Source organism: Cricetulus griseus, assembly GCF_003668045.3.
Source record: "Cricetulus griseus strain 17A/GY chromosome 1 unlocalized genomic scaffold, alternate assembly CriGri-PICRH-1.0 chr1_1, whole genome shotgun sequence".
Classification (NCBI taxonomy): domain Eukaryota; kingdom Metazoa; phylum Chordata; class Mammalia; order Rodentia; family Cricetidae; genus Cricetulus; species Cricetulus griseus.
The window spans coordinates 132,356,505-132,374,309 of NW_023276807.1; the positions used below are offsets into that span (position 1 = coordinate 132,356,505).

The 17,805-nt window shown below is 41.7% G+C and overlaps 1 protein-coding gene across 5 annotated transcripts in view; it reads right to left on the bottom strand.

Annotated features, from left to right (window-relative positions):
* Window positions 1–17,582, bottom strand: part of Rfc1 (replication factor C subunit 1) — a 64,854-nt gene extending 47,272 nt beyond the window's left edge. For 4 of the 5 annotated variants that reach the window (XM_035453422.1, XM_027390745.2, XM_027390746.2 and 1 more), the window contains exons 1-3: window positions 17,339–17,473; window positions 1,856–1,937; window positions 109–237 (exon numbers count right to left, since the gene is read on the bottom strand). In XM_035453422.1, the coding sequence (XP_035309313.1) occupies window positions 109–237; window positions 1,856–1,897 (171 nt within the window). In that variant the 5' untranslated portion in view covers window positions 1,898–1,937; window positions 17,339–17,473. Of the gene's footprint in view, window positions 1–108; window positions 238–1,855; window positions 1,938–17,338 lie in introns of all 5 variants that reach the window. The other variant, XM_027390747.2, reaches the window with a different exon arrangement.
* Window positions 17,583–17,805: the final 223 nt, after the last annotated feature.

A 17,805-nucleotide genomic window follows, 5' to 3' on the forward strand; every position in this document is an offset into this window, starting at 1 on the left:
ATTAACTGCACTGAAATCTCTAATTCTTCAACACTCCCAACATACCAAGGTTAGGACCCAAGCTTCCTGGACACCTCACACAATACAAACTTGGACAAGGAAACTGACCTTGACTTCCTTTACTGCTTTCTTTCCTTTGACAGTTCCCTCTGAAGGCTTTATTTTCTCATTCTTCTTTACTGTCTCACTTACAGGCTTTTTTCCACTTGATATAACCCCAAAGAATTTCCGAATGTCCTAAAAACACAAGCAGAAACATGCAAATATTAAACACATAGCATTCTAATGTCAGTTACTAACAGGACAACTTTACTCAACTGGTCTAACCCAGTCATCTCTCCGATCAAGGCCATCTGTAGTCAGCAGCATCTTTTTAAAAAAAGACTTTATTTATTTATTATGTATACAACACTCTGCTTCCATGAATATCTGTACACCAGAAGAGGGCACCAGGTCTCATAACGGATGGTTGTGAGCCACCATGTTGTTGCTGGGAATTGAACTCAGGACCTATGGAAGAGTAGTCAGTGCTCTTAACATCTGAGCCATCTCTCCAGCAGCATCTTTTTTATAAATAAAAGCCACCTAGTAAAATTACCTGAATTAAAATTAAGTTTTCTAATGTAAAGTAATATTAGTCCTCAGGATGTAACCAAAAACAAGGCAAAAATAAACAAGTAAAATTTTTGATAAAGGGGCTGGGGAATGGCTAAATGGTTAGCGCGCTTACTGCTCTTGTAAGGACCTGGGTTCAGTTCCAGCACCCACATTAAGTGGCTCACAACCACCTAAAACAGCCACCTATTTGGACGTCTGATGCCCTCTGGCCTCTGCTGGCATCTACATGCATGTGGTACACATAACCTCACAGAGGCACACACAAATAAAAATAACCAGTTTTAAAGAATTGTTTTTTGAGGAGCCGGGTGTGGTGGCATACGCCTTTAATCTCAGCACTTGGGAGGCAGAGGCAGGTGGGTCTCTGTGAGTTTGAGGCCAGCCTAGTCTACAAGTTCTAGGACAGCCAGGGCTGTTAAACAGAAAACCCTGTCTCAAAAAAAAAAAAATTGTTTTTGCCAATAACAGCACAGTTATAAAGAGGCAGGTAGCAGGCAGTGACTGAAAATGCATACACATAAAAATCCCATCATCCCAGACAGCTCAGAAGACACAGTTCAGCACTACTCACAGCCACTTAAGTTTGAGAAAACAACTCCCACAACCCAGATCGTTGAAAAGATTTTTCTTTTCAAACTCTAAAGAATAAGAGAAAAAAACTGATGCCTATTATAATATACTTCCATTACTTGACCCTGGTTAAACTACAGAATTCACACTAATTATACAAAGACCTTACAATACAATTTAGCATTTAAAAGCACTCAGTTTTCGGGCTGGAGAGATGGCTCAGCGGTTAAGAGCACTGGCTGTTCTTTCAGAGGTCCTGAGTTCAATTCCCAGTAACCACATGGTAGCTCACAACCATCTGTAATAAGATCTGCTGCCTTCTACTGCCCTGTAGGGATACATGCAGACAGAAGACAGTATACATAATAAATAAATAAAATACTAAAAAAAAAAAAAAAGCACTCAGTTTTCTAGTTCTTCACATATATATTTTCCTTACCTTTCTTTTTTTTGTTGTTTTTTGTTTTTTGTTTTTTGTTTGGAGACAAGGTCTCACTACTATTTACCTCCAGATGCCTAGGAACTCACTATGGAAGCCAGGCTAGCCTCCAACTCCTAAGAGATCTACCTGCCTCTGCCATCACCCCCCAGTGCTGGCTGGAGTTGCAGGTGTGAACTATTCAGTTTTGAAGAAACTACTATAGAGAGGAAAGTGAACAGAACACACCTTAGACCCAAGAAGGCTTGGTTTGAATCTGCTCCAGTTCATTCTACATGTGTGGTCCTGGACAATTCATTAGCATCTCAATCTGTTTTCAGATAAGTGAAATGGAATTCATCATACCTACCCTTTACAAAGCTTCAACACGCATCTAAAACAATTTTGGATCAGCACAAAGCTCTATTTTTGAACTATTACTGAAATACCACCCCCTTTTATAAACTGTTTATAAGCAAAGGTATAGGATTCCATATCTTGCTTTGCAGATCTCCTATTATATAAGAAGTTCTAATTCACTAATTAAATTTAAGTTGCAAAAATCTTGCTGCCAGGCTGGCAGCATGTGCCTGTACCAGGAGGTAGTGGCTAGAGCATCAGGAGTTCAAGACCAGCCTTAGCTACAAAAGCAAGTTTCAGACTAGTCTAGGATACAAGAGTCTGTCTCAAAAATAAACAAATAAATACATACTCATACTCAGGGAGCCAATATGATGGCTCAGCAAGTAAAACTGAGTTCAGTCTCTGGAAGCCGTGTAAAGGTGGGAGGAGAGGACTGACTCCTGCAAGTTGTCCTCTAACCTCCACATGTGCACACAAACACACACACACACACACACACACACACACACACAAAAGAAGATTTAAAAGTAAGTGTATAAAACACAGCCTACTGAATGGATATGTTGGCTATAAAACTCAAGACATTTGTGTCAAGTGGTGAAGAATAGGACAATAAAGAAAGCCACAGTCATATGTATAATTTGCCAGGAACTGAGCTTGAGGCTGACTACTTTATTGCTTCTGGAGGAAATGACAGTTTCTAATCAGTCTCACTTTTTAGAATTATACAGTGATTCTCCAAACAGTGGGGATTAAACACATACAAAGAAAAGAAAAAGGACAGAAATAATGCTGGTACTCCACAGAAACGGCAAAACTCTGAGTTAATGATTAGGGAGCAAGCAAGACAGCTCAGAGGGTAAAGGCACTTGCTGTTAGCCTAAGGGCCTGAGTTGGATTCCTGGAGCCTACATGGTGAAACCAACTCCAAGCTGTCCTCTGACTTCCACGACTAAACCATGGCACATACATGCACAAAAAAAACAAAATGTAAAAATATTATGATAATTAAAGTTCTGGTTTTCAACTTGTTTTTTATACCACAGGCTAAAGAAAACAAACTATTCAGTGACTGAAGCCACTAGTAGCACTGTGCATGTAGGAAAGTCTGCACTGCACTGGGCATCACTACCTGTGGCTCCCCCTAAGGAGTTCCATCAGCTCACATTCCGTCCTTTCCCCTTACTCTACCTACTCCTCAATCCCCACACTGACTGCAGCAGCACTAAGGTGAAGAAACCACAGCATCCTGACCTATCTCGATATATACTAAAAACTTTGCAGAAGAGTTTTCACCAGAATAAAAGCTATTCAATTCACATCACCTTTGTAGGGCTACCTCCACTTAAGCATAAACATGCAAGGTGAGCAACTTGGCTAATTGATTTATAGAGGGTGAAACAGGCCGAGTCATACACCAAATAAAGGGTCAAACCCCTCTCAGCTGCCAATGAAAGTTCTGCTGAGTAGTGAGTAAAAAAGTAGGAACTAGTTCTTTTTCTATTTTTATTTATTTTGTGTGCATGTGTATGGAGGACATGGGCACACATCTGTGCAGACCAGAGGACAACTTTCAGGGGTCAGGCCTCTCATTCTACCACATAGGTTTGGGGAATCAAACTCAGGTCATCAGGCTTGACAGCAAGTGCCTTTACTCACTAATTAAACTAGCAAAAAAAAACATTACTTTGTAGATTTACTCTTATAATTTGACAGTGGCAACATAGACTATTATGACGTTCAAGCATCCATAAAGCAGACTGGCCAGGCATGGTGCTGCTCCCCTGTAATCTCACTCAGAAGGCTGAGGCAAAAGAACTGTGGTGTTTTAGGACAGCCACTACAACACAATAAGAAAGCTGGGGGCTGGACAGATAGATGACTCAGCGGTTAAGAGCACTGGCTGCTCTTCCAGAGGACCTGGGTTCAATTCCCAGTACCCACATGGCAGCTCATAACTGTCTGTGACTTCCATTCAGGGGATATAACACCCTCACACAGACATACATACATGCAGGCAAAACATCAATGCACATAAAATAATAAAATAAAACCAGAAAGTTGGGGTTGCAAGTCTGAACTATGTAAGTGAGCCCCTACTTCAAATAAATTAATTAACTAAAATCTTTGACTACAGAAAAATAAAACAAAAAGTATCAAAAATAAAAATATCTACAATATAAGTAATATATAAATGGGCTTCTAAAAAATCAACAAAAGACAACCAAGGAGAAAACTGAATAAAAACTAGTAATAGGCAAATTATAAAATAAATACAAATTCCAAAAAAATATACATATAACTTTTCTCCCAATAACCTAGCTGAACCATCTCTCTGGACCAATCATTACATTTCTAAAAGAAATGATAGGAGATGGAAAAGCACATACTTGCAGAGAACATGAGTTTGGGTCCCAGCACCCATTATCTCATGGCTCACAACTGTAACAACCTGTAACTCTAGCTCCCATGGATCCAAAAACCTCTTCTGGCCTCCAAGGGCACCTGCACTCACATGTACATACCCACACACAGATACACACACACATACACATAATTTTTTAAAAAATAAATCTTAAGAAATTACAAAGGAGCTGAGAGTAGTGGCACACATCTAATCCTAGCAGTCAGAGTCAGAGGCAGGCAGATCTCTGAGTCTGATCTACATAGTAAGTTCCAAGCAGAAAGAAAAGATGGGGAAAGCCAGGCAGTGGTGGCACACACCTTTAATCCCAGCACTTGGAGAGGCAAGGACAGGTAGATCTCTGAGTTCTGAGTCCCAGACCAACCTGTCTACAAGAGCAAGTTCCAGGATGGCCAGGGCTATACAATGAAACCCTGCCTCAAAAAGCAGAAGGAAAGAAGGAAGGAAGGAAGGAAGGAAGGAAGGAAGGAAGGAAGGAAGGAAGGAAGGAAGGAAGGAAGGGGAAGGAAGAAAGGAAGGAAGGGGAAGGAAGAAAGGAAGGAAGGGGAAGGAAGAAAGGAGAAAGAGAGAGAGAAAGGGGAGGTGGAGAGGGGGAGATGGGGAAAGATGGAGGGGGAAACAGCTAAGTCCAACTCCCCTTTTTTTCTTGGTGATTATTAGTTTTAAAAAATGGAGGTGGGGGCTGGAGAGATGGCTCAGTGGTTAAGAGCAATGGCTGCTCTTCCAGAGGTCCTGAGTTCAATTCCCAGCAACCAAACAGTAGCTCACAATCATCCATAATGAGATCTGGTGCCCTCTTCTGGCCTGCAGAGGAAGACATGCAGGCAGACTACTGTATACATTAAAAAAAGAGGGGGGAATTCAAGCAAGACAAAGGATTAGATTCAGGCAAAACTCACAAAAGTTAAGCATTACCAATAACCAGAACACTGTAGAATATTGGTGAAAGACTGAGTAAAAAAAAAAAAGCAGGATCAAAACAGAATAGAACGGGTTAAAAAGAGCAGCACTCAGAACAGGTGTTCTGCATGGCATTTCAGGAGTAATTCAGGTCAGTTCCAAACTGGAAGGGCATGCATGCCTGGAATGGCAGGAATGCCCAGAGGTTCCTGCAGCGATGCAGGCAGAATCCAGAAGTTACTGTGGTCTTTGTGGATATTGCAGAGAAGCAGGTAAATATGGCAAGGTTATGAAGCTTACCAGTAAATGTTCAGTCAAATTTAGAGCAAAAGCATATGGTCCTTCTGACAAAGCTTTTACTAAGAGTAACTACCTATGGGATGTCTACAAACCAGAGTCTTGGCCATACCATCAACACAACTGGGCTTTAATGCTAATCTCTACATCTTGGCACCATAGGCAGATCAAGATTTTTGCAATAGTTTGCTAGGAAGGCATTTACTCAAATCATGTTTTCCTAATAGGAATTATATGTTTTCAACTTTTTACAGTCCTGGGGCTTGAAACTGAGGTCTTGCACACAGTAAACACGTATCTTACCACTAAACTATGTTCCCAGGCCATTTCTCAAACTTTATTTTGAACAAGATTCACTGAGTTGCCCAGGATGACCTTAAACTTATTCTGTAGCCTAAGCAGAGCTTGAACTTGTGATCCTCCTACCTTAGTCTCCCTGTGACTGCAATTACTGCTTGTACCACCAGGGGTGGCCCAACACTTTTTAGAGGGGAGATAGAGAGGTGGTTCAGCACTAAAGAGCACTGGCTGCTCTTCCAGAGGACCTGGGTTCACATCTCAGCAGCCACATGGCAGCTCACAACCATCTGTGACTCCAGTGCCTGAGGATCCAACACCTTCTCTTGGCTTCTTATTTACATAGTGCACAGACATACATGCAGGCAAAAACATCCATACACACAAAACAAAAATAAGTTTAAAACAAAAACTTTGAGGTAGTGATACACCCTTAATCCCAGCACTCGTGGCAGGTATATATTTCTGTGAGTTCAGGGCCAGCCTGATATATACACTGAGTTCCAGGTGAGCCAAGACTGGAAAGTGAAACCCTATCACAAAAAAAAAAAAAAAAAAAAAAAACCACCTAAATAAATAAGCAATGCAAGAGGACATGTTAGTTGCTAAACAAAATAAATATAATGTGCACTAAAACAATCTTTAGCTGGACATAGTGGCACACACAAGTAATCCCAGCACTGGGGAAGCTAAAGCAGAAGACTACCAAATTCAAAGCCAGCCAGGGCTACATAACAAGTACCAGGCCAGCAAGCTACACAGCAAAGCCATCTCAACGCCCACCCACAACCAGGAAATCCTTAGTTGAGATTTTTGCTATGACTTTATTTGCTGTTTTTTGTTTTAAGAAAACGAGAAGAGGCTAGGGAGACAGCTCAGCTGTAAAAGTACATGCTGTGTTCAAATCCCTAGCCCCACATAAAACAGCCAGGCATCTATAACCCCAGCACTGGGATAGGGGCATAAACAAAGAGATTGCTGGGACAGGCTAGCTCGGGGTTCAGTGAAAGACCCTATCTCAAAAGAATAGGGTGGACAATAACAGAGCAGGACACCAGGTGTTTTCCTGAGGACTCCTCATACACTTGGACCCACACAACACTCACAAACACACACATTCACAAACACACACATTCCTTGAAATATTAAATTAGCACTGTGTCTTATTCTAAATTACTAAACTTCACCTTCTATATTAGATCTGTATACCTTACTCTCATGTCACGTCATATTACAATATTTGTGGCCATAAAGAACACAAACTACTTTCACTTTTAGTAGGCCATTTCCTCTTCCTTCAAATTGGTTTTTAGCCAAACAATTTTTTTTTTTTTTTTTTAGAAATCAAAACCATCAGTAGACATAACTGACATTACTGACGCAGCAAGTCTAGCAGCTGCCTCAAGCACTTCCCTGAGGAAGACACCATGAGCTATACAAGTATGGTCTGAAAATCGTTTGAATTTCTCAAAAGTTCCAGGGGTGGTGGGTAACTGTACAGAGAAGAACCTGTAACAGGCTCCAGGGAAGAAAAGTCTATGGTCCCACACTGATTCCTTCATTTACTCAGCTACCACTCCACTCAATACTTTTAAAAGCCTTCCACTGACCAGGATCAAGGCTTAGACACAAATCAGGAAGCCAGGTCGTGGTGATGCACCCCTGTAACCCAGCACTCCCAGCACCCATTTCTGCTGCTGCCCCTTGAGTCTTCCTGACAGGCTCTTGTCGACATGTGTCCAGAGGATACAATAGAGTCTTTCAATTAAACACTCATCATAGAAGTTTTCAAGTTCCTGACCCAAAATTATAGTGGACAAAGCTAAGCAAAAGACGGAAATGATTATTTAATTTAGGTTTAAAACAGTAAGGTTTCTTTTCACACCTGCTTAACTGGGAAAACTGAAGTATCTGAGGCTGATCATGACTGACAAAGTGGTTTATTCCAGAATTCTGATATTTTCGCCACAGCTAACATAATGATTGCAGTTCTTATTTATCCAGAGGTTAACATTTCACAACTGATTTCTAACCTAAAAATATCAAATTCAACTACTACATGACCACATAACTTAAGTTCAAACCTAAAATATAATATGGTAAAACAGCATACTTCTCTAGGCTACCTTACTGTCATGAAAAAAACTAAAACAAACAAACCAAGGTCTCAGCATATAGCCCTGACTGATCTGAAACTGGCTATGTAAACCAGGCTGGCCTCAGAGTAAGGAAGATCCGCCTGCCTCTGAATGCTATGATTAAAAGTGTGTACTGCCACCATGCTCACTCACGAAATGCTTTAATAACTTAGACACAATGCCATGAACAAAAGGACGGAAAAAATATTTTAATAGATTTATTTTATTTTATGCATAAGAGTGTTTTCCCTGCATGTATGTATGCTTACCACATAAGTGCCTGGTGCTTATGGAGATCAAAGGAGGCCTTAGATCTTCTGGAAATAGAGTTATGGATGGTTGTGAGCCACTATATGGATGCTGGGAACCAAACTTGTGTCCTCTGTAAGAGTAGCAAGTCCTCTTAACCACTGAGCTATCTATCTCTCTTGTCCCTAGAACAATGAATGATTCTCAACCTTCTAATGCTGCGACCTTTTAATACAGTTCCTCATGTTATAGTAATCCCCAACCACAAAATTATTTTAGTTGCTGTAACTTTGCTACTGTTATGAATCAAAATGTAGATATCTGTGTTTCCCGATGGTCTTAGACAATCTCTATGAAAGAGTCATTCAACCTCTCAAGGGGTTACACCCCATATGTTGAGAACTAAAAAATTGTCAGCAACTTTTACCTTCTTAATTTTTTTTTTTACTGGAATTACTAAGTTTATTCACACATCAAATATTTATGGAAAATGTACCATATACCAAACACTACATAGAAGTTCTCTATCCCTGTGGCTTCTATACCTGCAGAGACTGTCAGTAACAAGCAGCCCATTGACTAAAGCATTTGACTATCACACCAGTAATTTTTAAGCTTTCATAAACCTCATAAATTACATTTTCCCCAGAAATACTCAAAAACAAAATGTGCACACAAAACTCTGAATACAGATCTGATATATAACTCAGGATAAAGCACTTGCCTACCACCAGTAAAAGCCTTAGGTTTACTCTCCAGCACTGAAAGGTGCCTCTGACGTCCACGAATGTGCTGCGGCAGGCATGTACACACACACACACACACACATTAATTAATTAGGTGTGGTTGATTAAATTGTGGCTGGGCAGGTAGGTACATTCCTGTAATACTAGCACTTGGAAGATGCAGGCAATAGAAGAAACTGAAGTTCAAGGTCATTCTCAGTTCAAGGACTGCCTGGGGTACATGAGATTCTGCCAAACAAATAAATAAGATCCTTGTTCTTAATCCACATAACAAGCCTCGAAGTTATTAGCCCCAATTCATAGACTAGGAAACTGAAGATGCCAAGAAGCAAAAGTTTTAAAATTGAAAACTGGGCCAAGTGGTGGTGGTGGTGGTGGTGGTGGTGCACACCTTTAATCAGCACTCAGGAGGCAGAGGAAGGCAAATCTCTGAGATTAAGGCCAACCTGGTCTACAGAGAGAATTCCAAGACAGCCAGGGCTACATAGAGAAACCCTGTCTCAAAAAAAAACAAAAAAAAAAAAAACAAAAAACAAAAAAAACAAATATAAATAAATAAATTAAATTAAATTGAACATTGGGGCTGGCTCACAGTTAAGACACTTTCTGAGTTAGGTTCCCAGCATGCCTATGGAGAGGCACATAATCACTTGTCACCCTAGACTCCAAGGGCAATTCACACACATGGCATTCACTCAGACACACAAATACACATTAATAAAAACTAATATTTAAATTGAAGGCTGTCTTAAATATAAGGGGGAAATTGCTAAACATCACTATCACTACAACTCCAGCACTAGGGAGTCTGAAGCAGGAGGAACAAGAATTCAAGACCATCCTGGGCTACCTGGTGAAACTGCCTCAAGAGAGAAAGACAGAAGTGTTACATATCAGGCAACCCAAATCCAATTTTGATAAAACACAGACCAAACTGAATTACCAGAATTGGTCAGGTACTAAAAGGAAGGGGTACATTTTCTAAGTTTTAACTGTACCAAGACATTTCATTTCATTTCAAATCCAGTACAAGTAGAGATGGAAAAAAGGGAAAAAAAATTTTTTTCTATACCTTCCTAAACTCGAAAGAAATGCAGCCTAAGGTGACCTTCAGCTTCACAAATTCCAGAGTATAAAAGTTGGTGCACTTTTGCTCTGAAACAGACACAAGCAGCTCTTACTTTTTTCCACTTGTATGGAACTCAACCACCAGACAAGGGAGATGAAAAAGGAGGTCATTTATCTTTGAAGAGTACAGGATTTTATGCAAAATACAGACCACAGCACTCTGTAGAGCAGCTGCCAAAATAATAAACATTAGTTTTACTTCTCTATTTTAAAATTAGCAAAGAAATTAAAATATTTAACATTTTAAACAGTCCACCAAATTTACAAGAATTATCAATATACTTCACAAAACTGACTCAAATTATCTAACAAGCTTTTACTTTATAAACCACCAAAACGCAAAACTCTATTTTTTTTTTCTTGTTTTATTTTGGGCTTAAGATAGGGTTTCTTTCAGTATCCCTGGCTGTCCTGTACAGACCAGGCTGGCTTTGACTTCAGGGATCCATCTGCCTCTGCCTCCCAAATGCTGGGATAACAGATGTGCCCCACCAAACTGGGCTTGGTTTTATTCTCTTGAATTTTGAATGATCTGAAAGTGTTAGCTATTAAATAAATAGAAACACAATATTAAAAAAAAAAGTAATAAGGGAGGCTGGAGAGATGGCTCAGTGGTTAAGAGCACTGACTGCTCTTCTAGAAGACTCAGGCTCAATTCCCAGCACCCACTGGCAGCTCATACCTGTTTGCAACTCCAGTTCCAGGGCTTTTGACAACCTCACACAGACATGCATGAAGGCAAAACACCAATGAACATTAAATAAAAATAAATTATTTTTAAGAATAAGAGGCCATATAGACAATGTGTATTGCTGTGAGATTTAACTGCTTAAAATATAAATGAAACCCTACAGATGCTTTTTCTTTTTTTTTTTTTTTTTTTTTTTGTTTGTTTTTCAAGACAGGGTTTCTCTGTGTAGCTTTGGAGCCTAGCCTGGCACTCACTCTAGAGACCAGGCTGGCCTCGAACTCACAGAGATCCGCCTGCCTCCGCCTCCCGAGTGCTGGGATTAAAGGCGTGCACCACCAACGCCCGGCTTTTTTTTAAACAATCTTTTATTTTATATGCCAACCCCAGTTCCCCTCCCGCTTCCCCTCACCCGACCCCCCATGCATTCCTCAGAGAGGGTGAGACCTACCATGGGGAGTCAACAAAGTCTGTCACACCAAGGTCCTCCCCCAGTATCTAGTCTGAGCAAGATATCCTTCCACAGGGAATGGGCTCCAAAAAGCCAGTTCATGCACTAGAGATAAATCCTGTTCCCACTGCCAGTGACCCCATAAACTGCCAAGCCAAACAACTGTCACTCACATTCAGAAGGCCTACTTCAGTCCCATGCAGGTTTCCCTGCTTTCTTTTTTTAAATCAACAATTGGCCAGTATAATTATTGAAAATATGCATATGGTTGAACTAAATGCACATTAGGCTTTTTCTTTTCTTTTCTTTTCTTTTTTAAGTATGCCTGGGTGTTTTGGCTGCATATATAAGTACCATGTGCATGCAGTAACTGAACCTGGTCTTCTGGAGGACCTGAGCCATCTCTCCAGTCCCTGCAACTCAGTCTAAAGGGTGGCCTTTGGGGTGGGGCCAGGTGTCTGAATACTCTGCAGTCTGAGATTCCTTGCCCACTCTACACACACCTTTACATCACTCTACACATCACAGTTGACTGTGTGGAATGTTCTCCCTGGAGCAAGGCTGACTGTACTGCCTTACAACCTTTGCCATTTGTATTAGAATCCTGGCCTGTGAGGCCTCTGCTCACTTCTCTGGTTTTATCCACTGTTTTCTCTCAGGTATGAAATACAGAGATCCAAGTTTATTCCTTATTCTTTGCATGAGGGTATTTAGTCTTGGCACTTCTTTTTTTTTTTTTTTTTCAAAGGCAGGGTTACTCTGTGTAGTCCTCACTGTTCTGGAATTCTATAGACCAGACTGCACTACAACTGGACTATATCCACCTGCCTCTGAGTCTTTCATGCTGGAATTAAAGGCATGTGCCACCACTGTCCAGCACCTCTACCTCTTGAGTGCTAAGCTTAAAGTTATGCACTTTTATGGTTAGCTTTGGCACCATTTTTTTTAATAAACTATTGAATTATCTCAACAACTTTGTCAAAAGTCAAAAAGCTGGACACCTCAAGTTCAATAACTACCAGAGCAAAAGTTAACCTGTCTATGGATGAGCTTCAGAAGAGAGGGAAAAAGCCTCAAATCTGTGTCTTGTGACTTATGCACTTTTGCTGGCCAGAAAATTTGCATACCTCTCACCACAAATTATCAAAGGGAATTGCACCTAAACATAAGAACTACTGTACTATACCACAATTTATATATAGATGTTTAAAAAACACTCATTAAATAGAACTTTATTCTGGGGTTCTATTAGGCTTTTTTTTGTGCTAACAGCTGGAGGAATAAATTAAAATCAATACATAATTTTTAACATTTGCTTTATGTATATGTTGTTTTTGCCTGTATATATGAATGTGTACCACATACATGTCTGGTGCCCTTGAAGGTCAGAAGGCGGCTCTGAATTGCCCTCAGACTGGAGTTACAAATGGTTGTGAGCCGCCATATGGATGCCAAGAATCAAACCTAGGTCCGCTATAAGAGCAACAAGTTCTGAGTCTGGATCCCCAGCACCCACATAAAAAACTGGGTGTATGGTGTCATATACCTGTAATCCTAGCACTGGTGACACAGAGAAAGACAAGATCCCTGGGGTCTGCTGGCCAGCCAGCCAATTTAGGCAACTCCAAAAATAAGATGAGTCTATGGGAATGACTCAGTACAGGCATAAGGACCTGAGTTAGGACCCACAATGCCCCATAAAACTAGACAAGGCAGCCAGTCGTTGGTGGTGCATGCCTTTAGTCCAGCACTCAGGAGGCAGAAGCAGAGGCCTGCAAATCTCTGTGAATTTGAGGCCAGCCTGCTCTACAGAGCAAGTGCCAGGATAGGCTCCAAAGCTACACAGAGAAACCCTGTCTTGAAAAACAAAACAACAGCACTCGGGAGGCAGAGAGAAAGGCGGATCTCTGTGAGTTCAAGGCCAGCCTGGTCTCCAGAGCGAGTGCCAGGATAGGCTCCAAAACTACACAGAGAAACCCTATCTCCAAAAAAAAAAAAAAAAAAAAAAAAAAAAAAAAATCCTATGTAATTTTCTAGTATCTTTCCTGAAAAACAGATTATTGGCAATTGGCAATTGAAACAATTATATAATGTATACTACATTCCAAGCTCCAGAATCAAAGCTGTACACACACTGTTTGCCAGGAAATTTGTTGGGGGGGAGGGGACTTGTATGTCTGTATGTGTGTGGGGGGGTGTTTAACATGTGTATGAGGTTATATGTGGGTACATGTGCATATTGCAGGTAGAATCCAGAGGTTTCTTCACTAAGATATCTTCCTCAAATGTTCTCCTTTTTGGGGAGCAGTGGGTTCAAGACAGGGTTTCTCTGTGTAGCCTTGGCTCTCCTGGAACTCCCTAGGTAGACCAGGCTAGCCTCAAACTCACAGAGATCCACCTGCCTCTGCTTCCTGAGTGCTGGGATTAGCTCCCCTTAGTTTTTCAGGCAAGGTCTCTCATTGAACCTGCAGCAGATGATTTAGGGAATCTGGCTGACCATGAGCTCCAGGGATCCACCTAGCTCACTCCCTCAGTTTTGGGGTTAAAGATGCAGAAAACTGTATCTGCATTTTACCTGAGAGCTAGGGAACCAAACTCAAGTCCTCAAGCTTGTAGGGCAGACACTGTGCTAACTGAACCATCTCTCTGGCCCTTAACTTGTTTTAATTCTGCAAACAATCACTTAAAAGGGGCTTGTGAGATGGCTCAGCAGTTAACAGCACTTGCTGCTCTTGTAAAGGACCCAGGTTCAGTTCCTTAAAAGGGGCTTGTGAGATGGCTCAGCAGTTAACAGCACTTGCTGCTCTTGTAAAGGACCCAGGTTCAGTTCCTAGAACCCACATGGCAGCTCACAGAAACCTATAACTTCCATTTCAAGAAATTCAACACCCTCTTCTGGCCTCCTCTGACAACAGGCACACACATGGTGTGCATGCAAACATGCAGGCAAACACTTATACACATAAAATAATAATAAACATTTTTTAATTAATTTAAGAGGGTCAGGTTGTACAGCAGCTCATGAGCTGCCATGTGGTTACTGAGAACTGACTTGGGTCCTCTACAAGTATGCCATGACACATCCACACATATCCACAGAGAGTAAACTTTACAAACAATGTTAAATCACTCAAGACAGTCATTATGCACCCCATCCTTTCTGCAAGTAAGAGAATAGAAACCATCCAGATAGTGGTGGTGCACATCTTTAATTCCAGCACTCAGTAGGAAGATAGGCAGATCTCTGGGAGTTTAAGGCCATCCTGGTCTACACATCAAGTTCCAGGACAGCGAAGGCCACACAGAGAAATACTGTCTCAAAATTTGAAAGAAAAAAAAAAAGGAGGAGGAAAGAAAGAAAGAAAGAAAAAAAGAAAGAAGGAAGGAAGGAAGGAAGGAAGGAAGGAAGGAAGGAAGGAAGGAAGGAAAATAGAAACCAAGAAATTAATCTACTTGCTGGGTCCAGTGTTTCACACCAGTAATTCCAGCACTTGAAAGGCTGAGGCAAGAGTCACACAAGTTAATCTATTGTATAGGACCTGGTAACTACTAAGTATATTAACATACTAACTGTTATCTATTAAATCAAGACAAAAACCCCAAAATCTCATCAACTTTCCACAATACCAAGACACCTAAATTCCAAAATGCAACAATGATAATCATTTTAGGAGGCAGAATAATGTAGTGGTCAGAAATGTCTAGGTTCTAGTTCAAGCTCAGCTAGTATGACAATCTGTTTAAAAGGTATCTTCTGCAGGGCGTTGATGGCACTCACCTTTAATCCCAGCACTCAGGAGGCAGAGGCAGGCGGATCTCTGTGAGTTCAAGTCCAGCCTGGTCTACAAGAGCTAGTTCCAGGACAGCCTCCAAAGCCACTGGGAAACCCTGTCTCGAGAAAAAAAAAAAAAGTGTCTTCACTGTCTATAAAATTGAATTGTAGAGTACCTAGAAGCTGAGGCAGGATCTATATACTTATCATGTAAATAGATCAGACCAACTTGTTCTATATACACTGTAAGATCAAGGCCTGATATAAACCATTACCCAAAATCTTCCTTCAAAACAATAAACTTGGAGCTGAGCATGACATTAATCCCAGGACTCGGGAAGCAGAGTCAGGAGCATTTCTGTGAGTTCAAGGCCAGCCTGGTCTACATAATAAGCTCTGGAACATCCAGAACTATATAGAGAAAATCTGTCTCAAAAAACAAAAACAATAAACTTGAGAGGCTTGAGACATGATTCAGTGATTAACTTGCAACTCTTGCAGAGGACCTGGGTTCAGTTTCTAGCACCCACATGATGGTTCACAGTTATCTATGACTCCAGTTCCAACAGATCCAATTATCTCTTCTGATCCTTTTTTTTTTCTTTTTTGGGAGGGGGGTGGGGTTTGAGACAGGGTTTCTCTATGGCTTTGGAGACTCTCCTGCTCTTGTAGACCAGGCTGGTCTCGAACTCACAGAGATCTGCCAACCTCTGCCTCCCAAGTGCTGGGATTAAAGGCGTGTACCACCACGACTACTGGGTTCTTCTGATCTTGGGACCAGGGCTGCATGTGATGTACAGACACGCACACATAGCACTCATACACATAAAGTAAGTAATTTTCAAATGAACTGGAGGGCCGTGACTGGAGAGATGGCTCAGTAGTTAGAGTACTGGCTGCTCTTTCAGGAGACCTAAGTTTAATTCCTAACACCCACAACCACCTATAACTCCAGCTCCAGAGAATTAGACACCCTCTTCAGGCCTGGGACAGCACTAGGCATGCATGTTCACAGAAATCTATTTAGGCAAAACATACACATTACAAACTAAATAGAAAAATTAATGAACATGGAGCTTGGAGAGATGGCTCTGTGACCAAGAGGGTATACTGTTCTTGCAGAGGACCTGAATTCCATAACTAACACCCACAAGCAGCTCAAAACCAGCTGTAACTCCAGCTCCAGGGGACCCCACACCCTCTTCTGGATGTCATGGAACACGTGTGCATACACAAACACAGACACACATATATATAAATATACACTAAAATAGTCTTTTTTTTTTCAAAAAAGCACTTTAAATGAATTTTTAGAAGGTATTTAAAGCAAACAACTCACATATTAACCTGAAAAAAAGGCTTTGTGGCTTACTATCCTTTTTCCCATAAACAACAGAGAGCTGAAATTTTTCCCAATTTGGTGTAACACTTTTCCCCCTTGAATGCTGGCATTCTGAAGAATGCTCAATAACAAGCTGCTGAAGAATGCTGAAAAATAACAGAAAAATATACGTATATATGATTGTTAAATGTCTTCTAGATTAACTGAACATCTTCGGTTGTCCTTTAAAAGTTATTTCAAATATGCATCTGTCTCCTATGCCTGCTGCTATTTCACTTTCGAGCTGTTTGAATGTTCATTATACAGAATTATGTACTGAAGTTGGGACTGAGGGGGCTTTTTTTAAAAAACTTTTTTTAACAGGTGATAAGAAATGACAGCTGTCAAATACATAACATCCCTCTGTACCGGCTGTGTTTTTTTTTGTTTTTTTTTTTTTTTAATCCCTGGTAAACCAGATTATCTGTTCAGTTCCTATAAATTAGTCTAAACGAAGTTAAGGCAACTTCCTGTGTCATCAGCTCTCAAAACAGCTGAGACGCGCTTCAGGAGAAAGCTGATTAAAGCTGGAGGCCCGAGCAACTTCTCCCTAAGAAAGCAAAGTGTTACATTCTTCTCGCAAAGCTTGAAGTCGCGGCCTTAGGACACATTCCAACTGAGATTTGGGACAGTGCTGAACACGAAAGTAACTTTTAACACCGGGTCCAAATCGGCGTTCCTCTTCCTGCCTCCCTTCCCCCAAGAGTCGGGGTGGAGTGTGAAAGTGCCGCGTAGCAGCCACATCCCTTGCACGCTGCGTCCGCGGTGCGCCCCGCACCCTAAGCGGGCCCCTCGGAGCACCCTGCGCCGTCCTCCCCACCCCGCAACGCGGCGAAGCCCCCGTCCACACCCGGCCTGCAAAGCCTCTGGAGCTGCTCGGCCTCCCGGGCGGCTCACCATCGCAGCCCCAAGACCGAAGAGGAACAGGTGGGCAGGCCCGCGGCTGGGGGAATCCGTTATCAGGGCTCGGGATCCATTGGCGCCAACAACTTCTCCCGCGAAGTGGCAGAAGCGCAGGCGGCGGCGCGCGACGATGACGTCAGGAGGCGCGCGCTTCCCGCGGCCCCGCCCCGAGGCGGGAGTTGCGCGCTGGGTGCAGGACCGCCCCGGCGACAGGAGGATTGCTACCTCTCTAGGGTACAGTGTGCGCTTGCGATCGCGACCCGGACGCCCAATCTGGCTGGCTTCCTCTAAGGCAGGTTCCCAGGTGCCTTCCTTCCGTGTACACGTGCAGCAAGGGCAGTGCTCTGTAGGAATTTCCAAGTCTTACTCCCACCCTCAATAAAATGAAATGTATTCTACGCACTGCACACATCAACTGTTCCCATCAACCTTTACTCTGATCTGTTTTATTTTCCTTTTAA